This window comes from Narcine bancroftii, chromosome 6 (assembly GCF_036971445.1).
Source record: "Narcine bancroftii isolate sNarBan1 chromosome 6, sNarBan1.hap1, whole genome shotgun sequence".
Classification (NCBI taxonomy): domain Eukaryota; kingdom Metazoa; phylum Chordata; class Chondrichthyes; order Torpediniformes; family Narcinidae; genus Narcine; species Narcine bancroftii.
The window spans coordinates 227,137,268-227,156,902 of NC_091474.1; the positions used below are offsets into that span (position 1 = coordinate 227,137,268).

At 43.6% G+C, this 19,635-nt stretch overlaps 2 protein-coding genes across 10 annotated transcripts in view; one reads left to right on the top strand and one right to left on the bottom strand.

The window, feature by feature from the left end:
- Positions 1–15,853, top strand: part of LOC138737101 (large ribosomal subunit protein eL39-like) — a 34,559-nt gene extending 18,706 nt beyond the window's left edge. For 3 of the 6 annotated variants that reach the window (XM_069887617.1, XM_069887619.1, XM_069887615.1), the window contains exon 2: positions 15,559–15,853. In XM_069887617.1, the coding sequence (XP_069743718.1) occupies positions 15,559–15,770 (212 nt within the window). In that variant the 3' untranslated portion in view covers positions 15,771–15,853. The remainder of the gene's footprint in view (positions 1–15,558) is intronic. The other 3 variants (XM_069887618.1, XM_069887620.1, XM_069887616.1) reach the window with 1 other exon arrangement.
- LOC138737099 (cyclin-dependent kinase 19) overlaps positions 1–19,635 on the bottom strand; it is a 238,675-nt gene that overhangs the window by 84,538 nt on the left and 134,502 nt on the right. The gene's annotated exons all lie outside the window — the stretch shown is intronic.

Consider the following 19,635-nt stretch of genomic DNA (forward strand, 5'->3'; position numbering starts at 1 on the left):
AGCAAAGATTAGAACAAATGTCAAAGCTTTGATATTTAACATGCAAATTAACACTTTGGTATCGAAAAATTTGTCAATTCTCAAACAATTAGCAGTTACTAGACTTTGTTTAACTGTTCCCAATACTAAATGAAGGAATTATCAAATATTTGCAACATATCAAAGTGAGCATCTGCTAAACTGGACCATTTTGGCTTGTGTGGATGGCACCACATTGAACAGAACCACAAAGTCTCTAGAAGGGAGATTCCAGTTTTTCAGGCAGTTAATGCGTAAAAACTATATTACCATCACAAATAAGAAAGAGACAATTATAAAATGCAGTTTCAAAGCCCTGCATGTATCCAGCAAGTAGAAGGCCTTCAAGGATGGAATTTTGAGACTGCAGAGATTGCATGTTCCTACCGGGAATAAGGGCAAAGTTAACAGACATAGGGAACCTTGATTTTCAAGGGTTATTGGAGAGCTGGTTAAGAAAAAGAGGGGGCTATATATGTAGTGTAGTCAACAAGGAGAAAATGAGCTAACTGAAGTGTATAGAAAATGTAAGAGAATGCTTAATAAGGAAATTAGGAAGGAAAAAAGAAAACATGAAGGTGCCCTGGCAGATAATGTGAAGAAAAATCCAAAAGCTTTCTACTAGTATATTAAAAGAAAAAAGATAGTAAGGGACAAAATTGAACACCTAGAAAATCAGAGTTGTCAACTATGTGTGGAGCCTTGCAAAATGGAAGAAATCTTAAACAATTTTTTTGCTTCAGTATTTATGCAGGAAACTGGCATAGTGAATAAGGATGGAAGGGAAACAATAGAAGTGTCATGGAATATATGGAATTTAAAGAGAAGGAGGAGCTTGCTGCCTTGCAATGAACAAAGGGAGACAAATCCCCTGGACTGGATATGATATTCCCCCGCACCTTGATGGAGACAAGTGCTGAAAATGTAGGCCCCCTGACGGATATATTCAAAATGTCCTTAGTCATGGGGATGTGGTGGAGGATCGGAGGGTGACTCATGTTGTCCCACTGTTTAAGAAGGGCTCCAAGAGTAAACCAGGCAATTATAGGCAGTGAGCCTGACGTCTGTAGTAGGTAAATTATTTGAAGGATTTCTGAGAGATAGGATATATGGTTATTTGGACCATCATCAGCTAATTAAGGACAGTCAGCATGGATTTGTTCACATTTTTTAATTTGTTTACACGTGTACATTGTGTCCAGATTTTTTTTTGCACTACCAATAAGTGGTAATTCTACCTGGCCCGCAGGAAAAATGATCTCTGGGTTTTATATGATGTACATAGGAACACAGGAAGTAGGAACAGGAGTAGGCCAAAAATGGCCCATTGAGCCTGCTCCGCCATTCAATACGATCATGGCTGATCTAATTTATGACCTAACTCCACCTACCTGCCTTCTCCCCATATCCCCTAATTCCTCTATCATGTAAAAATTTATCTAACCGAATTTTAAATATGTCTAATGAAGCAGCCTCAACCACTTCCCTGGATAGAGAATTCCAAACATTCACTACTCTCTGGGAAAAACTATTTTTCCTCATCTCTGTCCTAAATCTACTCCCCCGAATCTTGAGACTGTGTCCTCTCATTTTAGTTTCCCCGGCCAGCTCAAAAAACCTTCCTACATCTATCCTATCCATACCCTTCATAATCCTATATGTTTCTATAAGATTTCCTCTCATTCTTCTGAACTCAAGCGAATACAATCCTAGACAATTTAATCTTTCATCATAAGTCAACCCCTTCATCCCAGGGATCAACCTAGTAAACCTCTTCTGGACCGTCTCGAAAGCCAGTATATCCTTCCTCAAATATGGAGACCAGAACTGGACACAGTACTCCAGGTGCAGTCTCACCAGTACCTTATACAGTTGCAACATTACCTCCCTACTCCTGAATTCAATTCCTCTAGCGATGAAGGCCAACATTCCATTTGCCTTCTTAATAACCTGCTGCACCTGCAACCTAACTTTTTGCGATTCATGCACAAGCACTCCCAAGTCCCTCTGCACAACAGCATGCTGTAGTTTTTCACCCTTTAAATAATATTCAGCGCTTTTATTTTTCTTGCCAAAGTGGATAACCTCACACTTACTTACATTGTACTCCATCTGCTAGACCTTTGCCCACTCATCCAGCTTAACTATATCCCTCTGCAGACTTTCCACATCCTCATTACAATTTGCTCTTCCACTCAATTTGGTGTCATCCGCAAACTTGGCTACACCACATTTTGTCCCCTCCTCCAAGTCATCAATGTAAATGAACAGTTGTGGGCCTAGCACTGACCCCTGCGGCACCCCACTTACCACTCTCTGCCAACCTGAAAAACTCCCACTTATCCCGACTCTCTGTCTCCTGTCAGACAACCAATTTTCGATCCATGCCAATAGACTTCCCTGGACTCCACTTTCCTGTAACTTACTGATAAGTCTCTTGTGCAGCACCTTATCAAACGCTTTCTGGAAATCCAAATATACAACATCAACCTGTTCCCCTCTATCCACCGCACCCATTATATCCTCAAAGAATCCTAACAAGTTTGTCAAACAAGATCTTCCCTTTCTAAAACTTGCCTGATTTAACCCTTACGTTCCAAAAGTTTCACTATTTCATCTTTAATGACAGCTTCAAGCATTTTTCCAAATACAGACGTCAAGCTAACTGGCCGATAATTTCCAGTCTTCTGCCTACATCCCTTCTTAAAAAGTGGCGTGATATTTGCTGTCTTCCAGTCTGCCGGGACCTGCCCAGAATCCAAGGAATTTTGGTATATGACCACCAATGCATCAACTATAACTTCTGCCATTTCCTTCAGAACCCTTGAATGCATATCATCAGACAATTTAATCTTTCATCATAAGTCAACCCCTTCATCCCAGGGATCAACCTAGTAAACCTCTTCTGGACCGTCTCGAAAGCCAGTATATCCTTCCTCAAATATGGAGACCAGAACTGGACACAGTTCTAATGGGCTTTCGTCCCATTAGTTTCTCCATCACTACTTCCTTAGTAACAACTATTTTATCAAGGCCCTCCCCAACATTCGCATCCTTAACTCCGCACTTGGGCATGCTGGACGTGCCCCTTCCACCGTGAAGACTGACACAAAATATTTGTTCAATGCCTCGGCCATTTCCTCATTTTTTGCTATCAGTTTTCCTTTCTCATCCTCCAAGAGTCCTATGTTAACTTCCATTTTATATATTTATAAAATTTTTTGCTTTCTGTTTTTATATTTTGTGCCAATTTACTTTCATAATCCTTTTTCCCATTTCTTATTACCCGCTTTGTAACCCCTTGTTGTCTCTTAAAGTTATCCCAATCTTCCAGTTTCCCACTGCTCTTTGCACCTTTGTACACCTTTGTCTTCAATTTTATACTCTCTTTTATTTCCTTTGTTAACCATGGTTGATTTTTCCCTCTCTTGCTGCCCTTTTTCCTGACCAGAATTTATTTTTGTTGAGCATTACAAAATATTTCTTTGAAAATCTTCCACTGTTCCTCAACTGTTTCATCAATTAGCCTGTGCTCCCAGTCCACTCTGCCCAATTCCTCCCTCATCCTATGGTATGCACCCCTGTTTAAGCATAATATATGAGTTTTAGATCTAACTATTTCCCCTTCCATCTGAATGAGAAATTCAATCATACTATGATCGCTATTTCCCAGATGGTCTCTGACTATTACATCATTTACTCTACCTATCTCATTGCACAACACTAGATCCAGGAGAGCATTTTCTTTTGTGGGTTCCTTAACATGGTGCTCAAGAAAGCTATTGCGGATGCATTCTATGAAGTCCTCTTCCAGACTCCCACGACCAACTTGATTTTCCCAATCTACGTGGAAGTTAAAGTCCCCCATGACTACTGCCGTATCATTATTACATGCCTCACTTATCTCCCTATTTATTTCCTGTGCCACTAAACTATTGTTATTTGGTGGGCGATAGATAACACCCACCAATAATTTTTTCCCTTTGTTATTCTTTATCTCTACCCAAATGGACTCAACATTATGCTCTTTAGATCTTATATCATCCCTCACTATTGCCTGGAGCTCATCTTGTATGTACTCTAACAATGAATCTGAAATCTGAGAGGGATATTGGGTGCAGACAGTCAAATAGAACTAGCTTGGCCGGTATGTTCAAGTTGGACCAAAGGACTTGTTTCCATGCTGGAGATCTATCTGACTAGATTCTCCTCGCAACATTATTTCAGTATACATTTCATTATTAACGCTGGGAAAATGTAGAAGAGAAGTCAATTCTGGGTAAGGTGTGGGGTAGGGCCCCCATGTGGGACTTATGAATTAAGTAGAGGTGTGATGTGACCAACATACATAGTACATTGGCAGATGCCAGACAAAGGGACAGAGAGGCACAAAAAACAAACGAATCAGATGGAAGAAGATGAGTCATAGAGGGTAAAGTGGGTGATTAGAAGAGAAAGGCTGTTATTGCTCAAATCTGATTATATTGATGGTATAAAGAGAGACCAGACTGAACTGGGGGGGGGGGAGGGGGAGGGGGAGAGAGCAGAAAAATCAAGTGAGAGAGATGGGGATGGAGAGATATGAAACTAAATTGGGGGGGGGAGGGGGTGGGTGGATGAGATTGGAAGTGAGCTAGATGGGTGTGGATTGAAAAGAGGGCAAAGAGGGGAAAAAAACAAGGAGCAGAGGATCAAAAGGGTGCAGAAGAGAAATGATGAAATTTTGTGTTTTTACCATTGGGCGGCCCAGGTTGAATATGAGGTGTAGTTCCTCTAGTTTAGGCAGTGGAGAAGTCCCAGGAGAGACAAGTCAGTATGGGAATGTAAAGAGAAATTGAAATGACATACATCATAATAATAGATGTAATAGATTATGTAATAGATGAAAACTAGAGGACGTATGTGAATCTTCCCCTTCCTCCCATTTTTTTGTCTCCTTTCCCACCTATTCTCACACCCCTTCCACTTTGATTCCATTCTCCTCTACTCCCATCTCTCTACTCTATCTGATCCCTCTTTTTAATCTCATTGCTGCAGTTGGAGGTTCCCACCTGCTTCAAATCATTCCAGTGCCTAAGAACAGCAGAGTGAGCTACCTCAATGTCTATCGGCCAGTAGCACTCACATCCACTGTGCTTTGAGAATGGTCATGGCCTGAATTAACTCGTACCCAAACAACAGCAAGGTCTGGCTCCACTGCAATTCGCCTACTGCTATAATCGCTCCACAGAAGATACAATATCACTGGCTCTCCACTCAGATCTGAATCGCCCAAACAACATCAATACATACATCGTCTGCAGCTCAGCTTCAACACCTTATACTCTCCGTGCTGGTCAACAAGCTCCAAAAACTGGGCCTCTCCTCACTGACGATCGTAGGGCTAAGAACAATTCAAATACCATCTATAAATTTGCTAATGACACCATGGTCATCGGCAAAATCACAGGAGGAAGCACACAGGAGGGAAATAGATCAGCTAATTGAGTGGGGTCACAACAACAACATTAGCAAAACTAAGGAGCTGATTATGGACTTCAGGATGGGGAAATCAGGAGAACATGAACCAGTTCTCATTGAGGGGTCAGCAATGGAAAGGGTTAAGAACTTTAAGTTCCTTGTTGTCAACATCCTGGAGATCTATCCTAGGGTCTCTGTGTCAATGCATTGATGAAGAAGACTCACCAACATCTATACTTCATGAAGAATTTGAGGAGATTTGGTATGTCACCAGAGACTTGAAAAATTTCTACAGGTGTACCGTGAAAAGCATTCTGACTGGTTGCATCACTGTCTGGTATGGAGGTTATTTATACACTTAAAGACTGCTTTGAGCGCACTGATTGTCACATATCCAAGGAAACAGCAACTAGTGGTGACTGCATAAATCTGGAGAAGTAGACAGCATCAGTGACCCGCTACATTAGTAAGTGTTCTGACGACATCACTGTGCCCAGGATTGTCATAACTTGCTCTAATCAGAAGCCATAGTTGATCACGGAGGTGCGTGTGCTGCTCAGGAACTGAGACGCTGCCTTCAGAGCGGACGACAAGATAGCAAGAGTGCAATATTGCAAGAGCCAAGCTGTTGAAGGCCATCAGGGAAACAAAGCATGCACATGCCCAGCGCATTCATAGTCACTTCCTGGACAGCAAGGATACATGATGCATGTAGAAGAACATCCAAGATATCACCAACAACAAGACTACACCATCTGCCTGTGCTGGTGATGCCTCCCTCCCAGATGAACTAAACAACTTCTATGTGCGTTTTGCGACAGAAAAATGATGTTGTAGTGAAGACGACCACCTCTCCTCCAAATGACCAGGTGCTGTGTCTTGCAGTGGCCAATGTGAAGAGAGAGTTAGCCAAAGTCAACCCATGGAAAGCTACAAGACTAGATAACGTTCCCAGCAGAGTGCTGAGAAGCGTAGTGATCCCAATGTGGTTCAAAGCTGCCACCATTGACCCCATGCCAAAGAAGTCATCTGTGTCCTGCCTCAATGAGTACCACCCTGTCATACACATGTCCATCATCATGAAGTGCTTCGAGAGGTTCGTCATGGGGCACATTAAGCTCCTGCTTCCCCCGTCACTGGACCCCTGCAGATGCAACCACGAACGATGCCATCTCCACTGCCCTCCATCTAACCCTCAGCCATCTGGAAAACAAGGATTCGTATGTTTGAATGCTGTTTATTGACTTCAGTTTGGCATTCAACACAATCATACCTGATAAGGAAGTTGAGCCTGCTGGGTCTAAACAACTCCCTCTGCAAATGGATTCTCGACTTCCTGTCAGGAAGACCTCAGACAGTCCAGATTGATAACAGCACCCCCAAGGGCTGCATGCTCAGTCCACTGCAGTTCACTCTGCTGACCCACGATTGGACAGCTAAACACAGCTTAAACCACATTATCAAGTTCGCTAATTTCACAACCGTGGTGGGCCTGATTAGTAAGAATGATGTACAGAGATGAGGTGCAGTTATTAATGGACTGGTGCAGAGCCAACAACCTGTATCTGAACATTAATAAAACCAAAAAGATGGTTGTCACACTTCAGGAGGACCTGGGGAGATCACACTCTGCTGACCATTGACAGCTCCACTGTTGAGGTTGTTAAGAGTATCAAGTTCCTTGGAGTGCACTTGCAGAGAATCTCGCCTAGTCCCTTAACATCAGCTCCACAGCCAAGAAAGGCCAATAACACCTCCACTTCCTGGGAAGGCTGAGGAAAGTTCATCTCCCATCCTCCACCCTCACTACTTTCTACAGAGGATGTATTGAGAGCATCCTCTGTAACTGATTTGGAAGCTGTACCACCTCGGACTGCAAAACCCTGCAGAGGGTAGTGAAGCTAGCAGAAAAGATCACTGGGGGCTCTCTCCTACCATGGAGGATATCTACAACACTCAATGCAGATGAAAGGCAATAAACAAAATGAAGAACCCTCACATAAATGGTTCTCACTTCTGCCATTTGGTAGGAGGTACCGTAGCACTTGGGTCCTTATGTCCAGATTGGGAAAGTTTTTCCCCCAAGCCATCAGACTCCTGAATTCCCAGAGCAGATATAGATAGTGCACCGTGGATGTTTACCGTATATATCTAAATATTTTAATGTGTTTAACTTCTATTCTAATTTCTATTTTTGTAAATATGCTTGCTGGAGAAACGCTACCTTGTCTTTACTATGTAAGCATGATATGAATGATAAATAAAGCAGATTTGACTTGTCAGGACAGGAAAAAAAAACAACAGAGTTGTGAACTCAGCCCGCATCATTATGAGCATCATTCTTCACTCCATCATGGACATCGACAAGAGGCAGTGTCATAAGAAAGCAGCATCTATCTTCAAGGACCCTCACCACCCAGGCCATGCTCTCTTCATACTGCTACCATTGGGAAGGAAATACAGGTGCCTGTCAAGGACAGTTTCTTCCCCTCTGCCATCAGATTTCTGAATGAATAATGAACCACAGACACTACCTCATTTCCTCTTATTTTTGCACTAATTTATTTATTTTTAAATTATAATTTATAGCAATATTTCCACTGTAATGCTGCCACAAAACAATGAATTATGATTATGATTTATACGACCATTTTCACCTCCTCTTAACAAATTCCAACACTGGCAACCTTTGTTTTCTAATCACCCACTCCATTGGCCTGCACCTGACCCCTTTACTTTTCTTGCCTCTCCCTTTGCCTGGCATTTATCAATCTACTGCTTCTGTCAGATGGGGCTCCTGTCTCACCCCTCCTACTCTATCCTCTACACTTGCTTCTCTTCTGCATTTTCCCAGTCTCATTAAGGAGTTTCATCTCTAAATATCAACCATTCTCTTTCTCCCAATGCAGTGAACTGGGATTCACTGGTAGTGCGTTGTGTGCTGATGGGTGGTTCTGCCTCCCAGCTCCGCCACCATCTGCTCACATATTACCCTGGTTTCCCACCTGAACCCAGAACCCTTCTGAAGACTACTGTGAAACCCTACCCATAGTTATAAGCTAATAAAAATGTTTGTTCTCCCTCCAGTCGTGAGAGCTTTTATTTACACTACAATTTTATTAGCTTATTCCCTAAGCAATGGAAGCTCTACTCAAGCCTGGTAGGGTGCTGACAGACCCTCTGTCCCTTGACATGGCTGAGGAGTTCACGTACTGGCTAGACGGCTTCCGGGCCTACTTGAACACGACCAGAGACATCTACCACACCAATGAACTCAGGAGGTCCACACTTGTTTCGAGGGTAGGAACGAAAAGGTATGCAATCTCAGGGACTGCACTACATATGATGCTGCCATCGAGGCGTTGAAGGCTAGGTACCTGAAATTGCAAAACGAGGTCGTACTGAGGCACCGACGCACTCTACGTCACCAATGGCCAGGAGAGACCATCAATGATGACCTGCTGGATCTGTGGACGCTTGCCAAGATGTGCAGGTACGAAGCGGCTACAGGCCGCGTTCGTGAAGAAGAACAGATCCGAGACACTCTAGTCATAGGGTCCGCTCGATGTACACGAGGCAGCAACTGCTCGAGTCAAGAAAGAAGGACCTGGCTAGCCACATTAAACTGGCCAAATTGTTGGAACAGGCCAAGCCCGAGACCAACGACCTCGAAGCCAGCGAGCTCGCTCACCCAAGTGACCCCTTCCAAGGACCAGCTTTTCCCGCTCCCCAGCCCTATCAGCTGCTGCATCCCATGTTAGGGAGTCCTCCTGTGCTAGGGAGAGCTGTTTCTGCAGCAAGAGCCATCATCCTTGATCTTGTTGCCTGACTAAAGACTCAGCGTGTTCCAGCTGTGGCAAGAAAGGGCATTGAGCGAGGGTTTGCTGTGCGAGGGGAAGCCCAGGGAAGTCCGTGGCCTGCACTGCTTCTGGATCCAATTCCAGCCCCAGGTCATCTGCCCCAAATTCACTTGAGCCCACTTGCTGTGCTAAACACCGATGGAAGGTGGCAGTGGAAGTGAGGAAACGGCGCGAAAAGGCTCAGTGGCCATCTTGCCGCGATCCAAATTCAAACTCAGCACCATCATCGTCAGAGGAGGAAGGACGGTGGCCATCTTGCTGTGCCACAAGGTCGATGCCATCTTACTCATGCAAGGCAACCCAGGAAGGTGGGAGCCACTCGAGTGAGGAGTATGGAGTCTCAGGGGACCTAACCTTAATGGTTCTAGATCAGGACAGACCTCACCAGCTCAGCAACTCCATAGTGACTGTGAAGGTAAATGGACATTCCACTAAATGCTTAATCAACACAGGCTCTAATGAAAGCTTCATAGACTCACAAACTCTGCAAGAATACAACCTAAAGATGTATCCTTCCATTTATTGCATATTCCTTGCATCTCATTTGCCTTCTACGCGTATTTAACAACATTGTATAGTACATCTATCGTTTGCGGCGGGCGGGGACTTCTGTAAATTTCACCTGTATTTACTTAATGGATTGTGTGCTCCGGTGTTGTTGGGTCTGGACTTCTTGTCTCACCTTAAAAGCGTGACCTTGTTCGGAACAGAGGGCCCCTAAAATCAGAACCCACGTGCAGCCTCTCCACACTGAATATCGACTCCCCACCAACCTCTCTTCCCGAATCAGTCCTTGGACTGCAAACCTATTGCTACCAAGAGCAGACCGAGATTTCATAAAATCTGAGACACAATGTCTGCTCAATGAAGGTATCATCGAACCTAGCACCAGCCCATGGAGAGTGCAAGTGGTAGTAGTAAAAGGTGAAAACAAGTCCAGGCTAGTAATTGACTATAGCCAAACTATTGATCGATACACACTCCTGGACGCATACCCCCCTTCCTTGAATTTCAGACACAGTGAATGATATTGTGCAGTATCGGGTTTATTCGACCATCGACCTGAAAGTTGCTCATCACCAGCTGCCAATCCATTCCAAGGACCGTCCATATATGGCAAACAGTTGTTTCTATCAATTTCAGTATCACTAACAGGGTTTCTATCTTCCAGAGGCAGGTGGACAGAATGGTGGATGAGTATGGGTTGAAGGCTACCTTCCCCTACCTCGATAATGTCACCATCTGTGGCCACGCCTTGGAAGACCATGATGCCAACCTCCAGAGTTTTCTCCACGCAGCGAAAGCCCTGAACCTCACTTATAACTCTGACAAGTGCGTGTTCAGGACTAAACGTCTGGCTATCCTTGGCTACGTGGTTGAGAATGGCATCATTGGGCCCGATCCCAATAGGATGCGCCCTGTTTGAGCTCCCCGTTCCCAGGACCACAAAGGCTTTGAGGAGATGCCTGGTGTTTTTCTCAATATGCTGATAAAGTTTGACCTCTCTTAAAAGTCACTAATTTCCCCCTCTCGGCTGAAGCCCAAACGACTTTTAACTACCTCCGAAATCGTATTGCAAAAGCTTCCATGCACGCAATGGACGAGAATGTACCTTTCAAAGTGGAAAACGACGCTTCGTACATAGCCCTAGCCTCTACTCTCAACCAGACAGGCAGGCCGGTTGCATTTTTTCCTCAGACATTACAAGGCCACGAGCTCCAGAACCCACCTATGGAAAAGGAGGCTCAAACCATTGTAGAAGCTGTGAGGCACTGGAGACACTACCTGGCTGGTAGGAAATTTACATCCTCATTGACCAGCGCTTGATCGCATTCATGTTCAATAATATCAAGAGGGGAAAAATCAAAAATGACAAGATTGCTAGGTGGAGGATCGAGCTCTCCATCTGCAATTATGACATTGCCTATCAGCCAAAAGTTCTTAATGACCCTCCAGATGCCTTATCCAGAGGAAGCTGTGTCTCTGCACACACCAGCCCACTGCTCATCATGAGCTCTGCCATGAAGGGGTTACCCGCATGGCTCATTTTGTCAAGGTGCACAATCTGCCCTACTCCATGGAAGATGTCAGGGAAATGATCAGGTCTTGCCAGATCTGCGCGGAGTGCAAGCCGCACTTCTACCGCCCCACAAAGGCACACCTGATCAAGTCATCCAGGCCCTTCGAATAACTCATTGTTAATTTTAAGGGACCTCTCCCCTCCACGAACGGGAACACTTTCTTCCTCTCTATTATTAATGAGTACTCCTGCTTCCCGTTCACCATTCCATGTCAGGCACGTCCATTTCGTCAGTCATAAAGGACCTAGATTCCATTTTTGCCCTGTTCAGATATCCCAGCTATATTCATAGCGTCCGGAGTTCATCTTTTATGAGTGATCAGCTATGTCAGTACCTGCTGGCAAGGGGTATTGCATCCAGCAGGACTACTAGCTCCAACCCCCGCGGGAACAGGCAGGTTGAAAAGGAGAATGCCATAGTCTGGAAGGCTGTCAAACTGGCCCTGAAATCAAAAGGCCTTCCAGACTCGCGCTGGCAGGAAGTCCTCCCTATGGCGCTCCATTCCATCCGGTCGCTACTATGAACCACGACCAACGCTACTCCTCACGAGCTCCTATTCAATTTCGAAAGAAGGTCGGCATCAGGAATTGCACTCCCATCCTGGCTCACCACTCCTGATTTAGTCCTTCTCAGGAAGCACATGAGGAGAAGCAAGACCAATCCCCTAATGGAAAGGGTGAAACTGCTCCACGCCAATCCCACATATGCCTATGTGGAGTACCCGAATGGCAGGGAGGACACTGTCTCCATCAGGGACCTGGCACCCGCCGGAACAGAGGGTCTGTGGCCTCAAGTGACCTGTGAGCCATCGAGTTCATTCTTACCACCCCCAGTCAGGGACTCAGGGGATCCGGTTCAGGAGGAAAGTGCATACCCCTCCACCGTTGAGCCGGAGACCCACCCCACCTCTCCTCCCTCACAAGGGGACCAGGAGACCTAAGGAGCTCAAGACCTCCTAGTGCTAAGGCACTCCACCAGGATTTCCAGACCCCTGGACTGCTTAAATCTGTAAATTTGTAAATAACTGTATATTTTTCAACTTTTTTCTGAACCCATGTCTTCATTTACAGTCCCTAAATTCTACAGGAAGGGGTGAATGCAGTGAACTGGGATTCACTGGTATTGTGTTGCGCTGATGGCTGGCTCCACCCCATCTGCTCACATATAACCCTGGTTTCCCACCCAAACCCAGAACTCTTCCTGTGAAACCCTACCCATACTTATAAGCTAATAAAAGCATTTGTTCTCCCTCCAGTCATGAGAGCTTTGATTCACACTGCACCCAGTGATGCTGTTTGAATCATTGAGTTGTTCCAGCAGATTGCATTAAGGTAAACAACATCTGCAGTTTCCTGTACATCTTCAACATTCTTTACAAAGGATAGCACAACATTGTGGGCTGAAGAAACTGCACTGTGCTGTAATGTTCTATGTTCTTTTCTCTATCTGCACCTTTTCTCACATGGGACCTTGGGTGACCATGTTTCCTAATCATATTTTGCACTCCAAGTTTCAGCACTAATTTCAAATATGTGTTGCGTGGCAATTGATGCCACTACTCAACTTCTGTTCTAAGGCATGTGAAGCTAATGCACCAATGCACACTGTGTGGTAGAAAATGCTGAATTTACCACTTTATATGGTTGAATTTCTGGGCTAAAATCTGTAGACTATCACTCAGTAGCATCAACATCTACTGTGATGAAATGCTTTGAGAGGTTGGTTGTGGTCAGAATTAACATGTACCTAAGCAAGGGACTGGACCCACTGCAATTCGCCTATCATCGTAATCGCTCCACAGCAGACGCAATATCACTGGCTCTCTCCTCAGCTCCGGATCATCTAGAGAACAGCAACTCAAACATATGGCTGCTTTTCACGAACTACATCTCAGCCTACAACACCATTATTCTCTCAGTGCTGGTCAAGAAGCTCCAAACCCTGGGCCTCTGCACTTCTCTCTGAGACTGGATCCTTGACTTCCTCAATGGAAGACCACAGTCAGTATGAATAGGAAACAATGTCTTCTCCTCACTGACTATCAACACAGGTATATCTCAAGGATGCATGCTTAGCCTACTGGTCTTCTCACTATACACTCATGACTGTGTGGCCAGGTCCAATTCCACTGCCATCTACAAATTTTCTGATGACACCACGGTTGTCAGCAGAATCACAAACGGCAATGAAGAAGCGTCCAGGAGGGATAGATCAGCTCATTGAGTGATGTCTCACCAACAATCTTGCACTCAACATCACAGCACAACCAAGGGGATGGTTTTGGACTTCAGGAGGAACTCAGGAGAACACGACCCAGTCCTCATCAAGGACTTGGAAGAGGAGAGGTTCAAAAACTTCAAATTCCTGGGAGTCTACATCTCCAAGGATCTGTCCTGAAGCCTCCATGTAGATTCAATCACGAAGAAGGCTCGCCAGCGGCTATACTTTTGAGTTGTTTACAGAGATTCGGTATGTCACTGAAGACTCCCAAAAGACTCTACAGGTGTACCCTGGAGGAATTCTGGCCGGTACCGTGGTGCCAATGCTCAAGACAAGAAAAAAAAATTCCACAGGGTTATTATCTTGGCCTGCGATATCATGGGCACCAACTTCACTCAATCGAGGACATCTGCATGAGGCAGTGTCTTTAGAAAGCAGCCTCTATCCTCAAGGACCCCCACCACCCCTCTTTCAGGGTCATGAGCCTGAAAATAAACAGTCAGCGGCACAAGGACGGCTTCTTCCCTGCTGCCATCAGATTCCTGAATGATCCATGAACCAAAGACACTGCCTTACTTTGACTTTTCATGCACTATTTTTATTTATTGTTGTCAGGTGGTTTATATGAACATTTGTATTGTAATGCTACTACAAAACAAAAAATTTTGTGACTTGTTTATGACAATAAATTCTGATTCAGATACTTGATTTGCACTCCACCCTGAGCCATAGAGCATTGCAGCGTGGAAGCAGGCTGCATGCCAAACAATGTGCTCTCTTGCTTTAGACCCACATTCTTGTATTAGGCCCATCTTCTTCCATCCATGTAGTGATCTAAGTGTTTCTTAAAGGCAGTAAACATATCTTTCTCTACCGCTTAGTCTAGCAGCTCCTTCCATATACCAACCACTCTCTGAGTGAAGAACTGTCCCCTTATGTCCTTTCTAAATGACACCTCCCTCATTTTATAGTTATGCCCTCTCATCTTATATTCTCCTACTCCAGGAAAAGACTCACTATTCACCTTACTGATGTCTGTCATGTTTAATTGACCTCACTAAGTTCCCCATTCCATGCTTAATTTTCTGTGCTAAATATGTTGTTTTAAAAAAATAATTCTAACTTATTTTATGCATTACACTGGCTTTGAATAGTCCATGGGATAAAATAATAAATATTATTCCCCAGTGTATAAGCTTACTCCAGTTCCATCAATCGCCAATGTAAATAGAGCAAAATAAAAGAGTACAAATTTTCCAACAAAAATAAAAATTCATACTGTACACAATTACAAAAGTGGGGAAAAAAGCAAATTCATCTTTCATGAGAAGAATCCCTGTGTGGATCGACAGTAAAGTCAATAAACACCTATTGCAAAGCAATAATAATTGAATATAGTTCAACATTCATGTTCACATTTACTGTTTTTCAGATCTGGTCGTACTGGAGTAGGTGCAGAGGAGTTTCACCAGGGTGTTGCCTGTTTTGGAACATTTCAGTTATAAGGACAGATTGAATATTTCATATACATTGGAGCAGAGGAGGCTGAGGATTTGATTGATGTATACAACGTCATGAGTGACAATAATAGGGTAGATAGGATTTTTTTTCCCCAATAGCAAAGTTATCTAAAGCTCAAAGCCCTCGGTTTAGGGTAAGAGGTAAATGATCTAGAGAAAAAAATAGAAGCACTTGTGAAGAGCATAATGGACTGAATTGTAGAACAGCATGCTATGGAACCTAGCTGGGGGCAGACTATTTTACACTTGCAGAAGAGAAACTGAACATGGAAGAGAATAGTGTAGAATAGTGTAAATTTATCATAGCGAATGGCAGAATAGGTTGAGAGGCCTGATGCCCTGTTCCTACTTCTATTTTCTTGCATTCTTGTGGAATATAATGCCATTTTTTTCATCAAGTAGGTGCTTGGAAGCTCTCTCGCCGTTCCGCCATTGTGGGAGTTGAAGGTTCGACCATGCCATCCCACAAAACCTTCCGCATCAAGCGCTTCCTCGCCAAGAAGATGAAGCAGAACCGGCCGATCCCGCAGTGGATCCGCATGAAAACCGGCAACAAAATCAGGTACAACTCTAAGAGGAGACACTGGAGAAGGACCAAACTAGGCTTGTAATTCACCACCATCAAAAACACCTGTAATGGTTGATTTGTATCTTCTACCAAGTTGTGAAATTAAATCGCAGAGTTGATACATCACTGAAGGCCACAATCTATATTTGTTTTCTATTACAAAATAAAATTATTGAAATTTAAAAAAAAAAAAGTAGGTGCTTGGAATTTGGAACTGACGAGATAATCTTAAGAAGTATTATGATAGTACAGGATACTATCACCAATATATATATTTACATATAGTAATAGTGATTGGCTGAGAGCCGGAGCCACGCCTACTGGCAGGTCATAAAGGGCTGCTCCTCACCAGACCCAGGTCAGTCTGGACTGGTCGACCTCGATGTACTTTTGTTAATAAAAGCCTTGGTTTGAGTCAACAAGTCTTTGAGTCATTCGACGCTACAAGTATATAAATGAAAACTTGAATCGAAAGATATGTAGAATATACTGATAAACTAGATTGGTCTATAAAGGTATTTGATGGTTGTGATGAGCCAAAGGGACTTTTCTGTGTATTATAACTATGAGTGGTGGGATGTGTTGTTTATGGACCAAAAGGCTGATGACACCTAACGGTGAAAACCAGAAAATGGGAGAAACAGTCAACAGGTCATGGAGCAACAATATAGCACATTGAAAATGTGCTGGAAACACTTGGCAGGTTTGGCAGTTTCTGTGGAAAGAGACACAGAGTTTTAGGTAATAGAATCTTCATTGCGAGGAGATAAGGAAGATAAGTTTCTGAATGTTGTCTAATTACAATATTATGTAATCATAAATCAAATAATATTATAGAGTAACATAGCATTTTTTCTATTCAAGAAGTTAGGTTTCATGCAGCAAAACATCTAATTTTCATATTAGCAGAATTGTGATACCTCAATTCAGAGCAGCAGCCTCCAGCCACATTTTAAAGTGATGGTATGTATTCTAACTTATATACCCCAATCATAGACTTACATTTTAGAAGTATTTTCAACCAAACTTCATCAGGACATTAAACTACCAAAAGTCTCTCTCAATTTGAATTACCCTCTAAGCCATATTCTCCCTGACCTGGAAGTGTGTTACAGGACAATAAAGATGGAGTTTAATTGTTTAATATTTGCTGGAAGATGAGATGAAATAGTGTAATAGCACCTTTACTCCTTGAATGCTGGAACTGTCACATGAGGAACGACTGGATAGTCTAGAATTTTATTCTATTGAGTCTAGAAGGATGGGATCTTATTGAGACCTCCAATATGGTTTGAGGGCCTGACAGGATAGATGGAAGGTTACAACTGCAATATAATGGTACAAGTATACAATCCTTTATCCAGACATTTAAAATCCAGAAAGCTCCAAAATCCAGCAAGTGGGGAGAGAGACCGGCAGCGCGAGTTGGGCAGGCGAGGGGGGAGACCGGCAGCAGGAGTCGGGCGGGCGAGGGGGGGAGACCAGCAGCGCGAGTCAGGCAGGCAAGAGAGAAGCAGCATGAGTAGGGTGGGCGAGAGACTGGCAGCACGATCAGGCGGGGAAGGGGGGAGACCGACAGTGTGAGTCGTACGAACGAGAGACCGGCAGCGCGAGTCGGGTGGGCGAGGCAGGGGGATGGGGGGAGACGGCAGCGCAACTGGAAGGGGGTGGGGATGGATACGGCATTACAATTCAGGTGGGCTTAAATCTGGCTTTCTGAAATCCAGAAAGATCCGAAATTTGGAACACACTGCCCCTCAAGGGTTCCGGATAAAGGATTGTGTACCTGTATAACATTTGGATTAAAATTAAGATGGAAGTCTTAATTGAGTGGATAGTGAATCTTTGGAATTGTCCAGCCTGGATGGCTGTGGAGGCTGTCTTTAACTAAATCAAAAGCATATATTGAAAGATTGCCTCAAATGTGCTGCTCCAAATGAGGGCCAATTTTACATAAAGCTAAGAATGGACTAATGTGACCCAGTTCTTTGATTGACAGGCCAAATGAATTTTACTAAGCATTCCAGTAATTGCAAAATATAATTTAGATTTAGTTAGACTGAGTGAGATGCAAGCGCAATGTGTTTATTCCCGCAGTTCTTCTCGTGGATTTTTCAGTTAAATAATTGTTTCATCTGAAAATCTGAGAGGTATTTTTTTGAACTTGTATAGATAAGAAGGTATTTATTTCTGGAAATACTGGCTATGAAAAGTAACTTAATACACAAAAGGACTGGAGAAACTCAGCAGGTCACGCAATGTTCTTTATGTTGCAAAGGTACACAATAAACGTTTCCGGTCTGTGCTCTATTCGGCCATGAAAAGTATTCTTGTTTTGAAATTTAAAACATTACTAAGCTGGTTCCTGTTTTTATTCAGGACCTTTTCATATCACAAAAGGGAGGCAATTATATTGCATAATAAAACTTGAGACAAAGATTGAAAACTGCACGTCATTAAGTCACCTCTTTTTCAGTCCATAGATAGTCACTTACTCAAAGGTTCCTAGTAAAGTCAAACCTTGGAGTATTCAAATAAGATAAAAAGGGATAAATAAGATAAAAAGATACAGGGACAGTTAATCCTATAGAATCCAGAAATGGAAGGCCTTTGTAAATAGAGTAAAATAAGAAATTCTTGCTGGAGATGTTTGATGGCAGGTCAAGGACAAGTGGCATAACCTTTTCTTCAAGCTCTGGAATAGGCTATACCAGTGGGATGGCACTATTTTAAACAATCCATGCCATTCCTCCTTCCTTTGGACTGGGTAACCTGGATACGAGCAATACTGGCAATTGGTCCTGAAGATCTTGAAATCGGACCCAGAAAAGGATGCAGCTTACAGAAGTTTACATGTAATGTCAATTAAACAGTCTCTCCTGTAAATGATTTCCCCAAATGTTGTTGGAGAGATTTAGGAGTACAGGTCCATAATTCACCAAAAGTGGTGACTCAGATGGACAGCGTGGCAAAGAAGGAGTTTGGCATTGGTCCAGGTACAGAGTACAAAAGTCAGGACGTCATGACACAGATGTACAAACCTTCGGTAAGATCACACCTGAAGTAGTGTGAAATTCTAGATGCCAGTCTATAGGAAGGATATCATTAAGTTGGAAAGAGATGGAAGATTCACCAAGTTGTTGCCAGGACCGGAGAGTTTTAATTATAGGGTGAGGCGGGATAGGCTGGGTAAGTCTTCTATGTGGAAGTCTGAGGGGTGACCTGATAGAGGCATGGGTAGAGTGAATGTTCAGTCTTTTCTCCCAACATAGCCAATTCTAGAATTACAGGGTGCAAGTTTAGGGTAAGAGAGGAGAGATTTAAAAGTGGCGTCTTTTTTATTCAGAGGGTAGAGTGTACCTGTATCTGGAAGGATATGCCAGAAGCTTTAGAATCAGGTATGATTCAAGATTCTTTTTATTGTCATATAATAGTACAAAAAATGTAATACTAAACAAAATTTCCTTTTGCCTGCTGTAAAGCAGAGAGACATCATTAGCACTGCCTGGCATTCCTAATTGTAAGAGAAACAGAAGCAAAAGTGAGTCCCTTCAGAGACACTGAGTGTCTGTGGTTTCGCTTCCAGCACTCCTGCAGCCTCTGCAGCCGCAGAAACCCCAGTTCAATCCATTGGCAACCTGAGCTCCAGATCCAAACCTCCGATACAATCAGGAAGCTTTCAGTGCCTGAGGCCCTTCGGGAGCCCTTCTTGCTCACAGCACCTTTTTGAATCCCATGGCATAGACTAGTTTCCATAAGCCAATCTCCAGCAGCCTGCAGCCTGTGAGGATCCCCTGTCTGCAAGTTGCCAGCAGCCCATGTAAGTCCTTCGACCGCGTCGCCAACAGCTTGTGTGGATCCTTCAGCAACTGAGCCCCTTGCTGGTATGCTGCTGTGGTCACTATCCT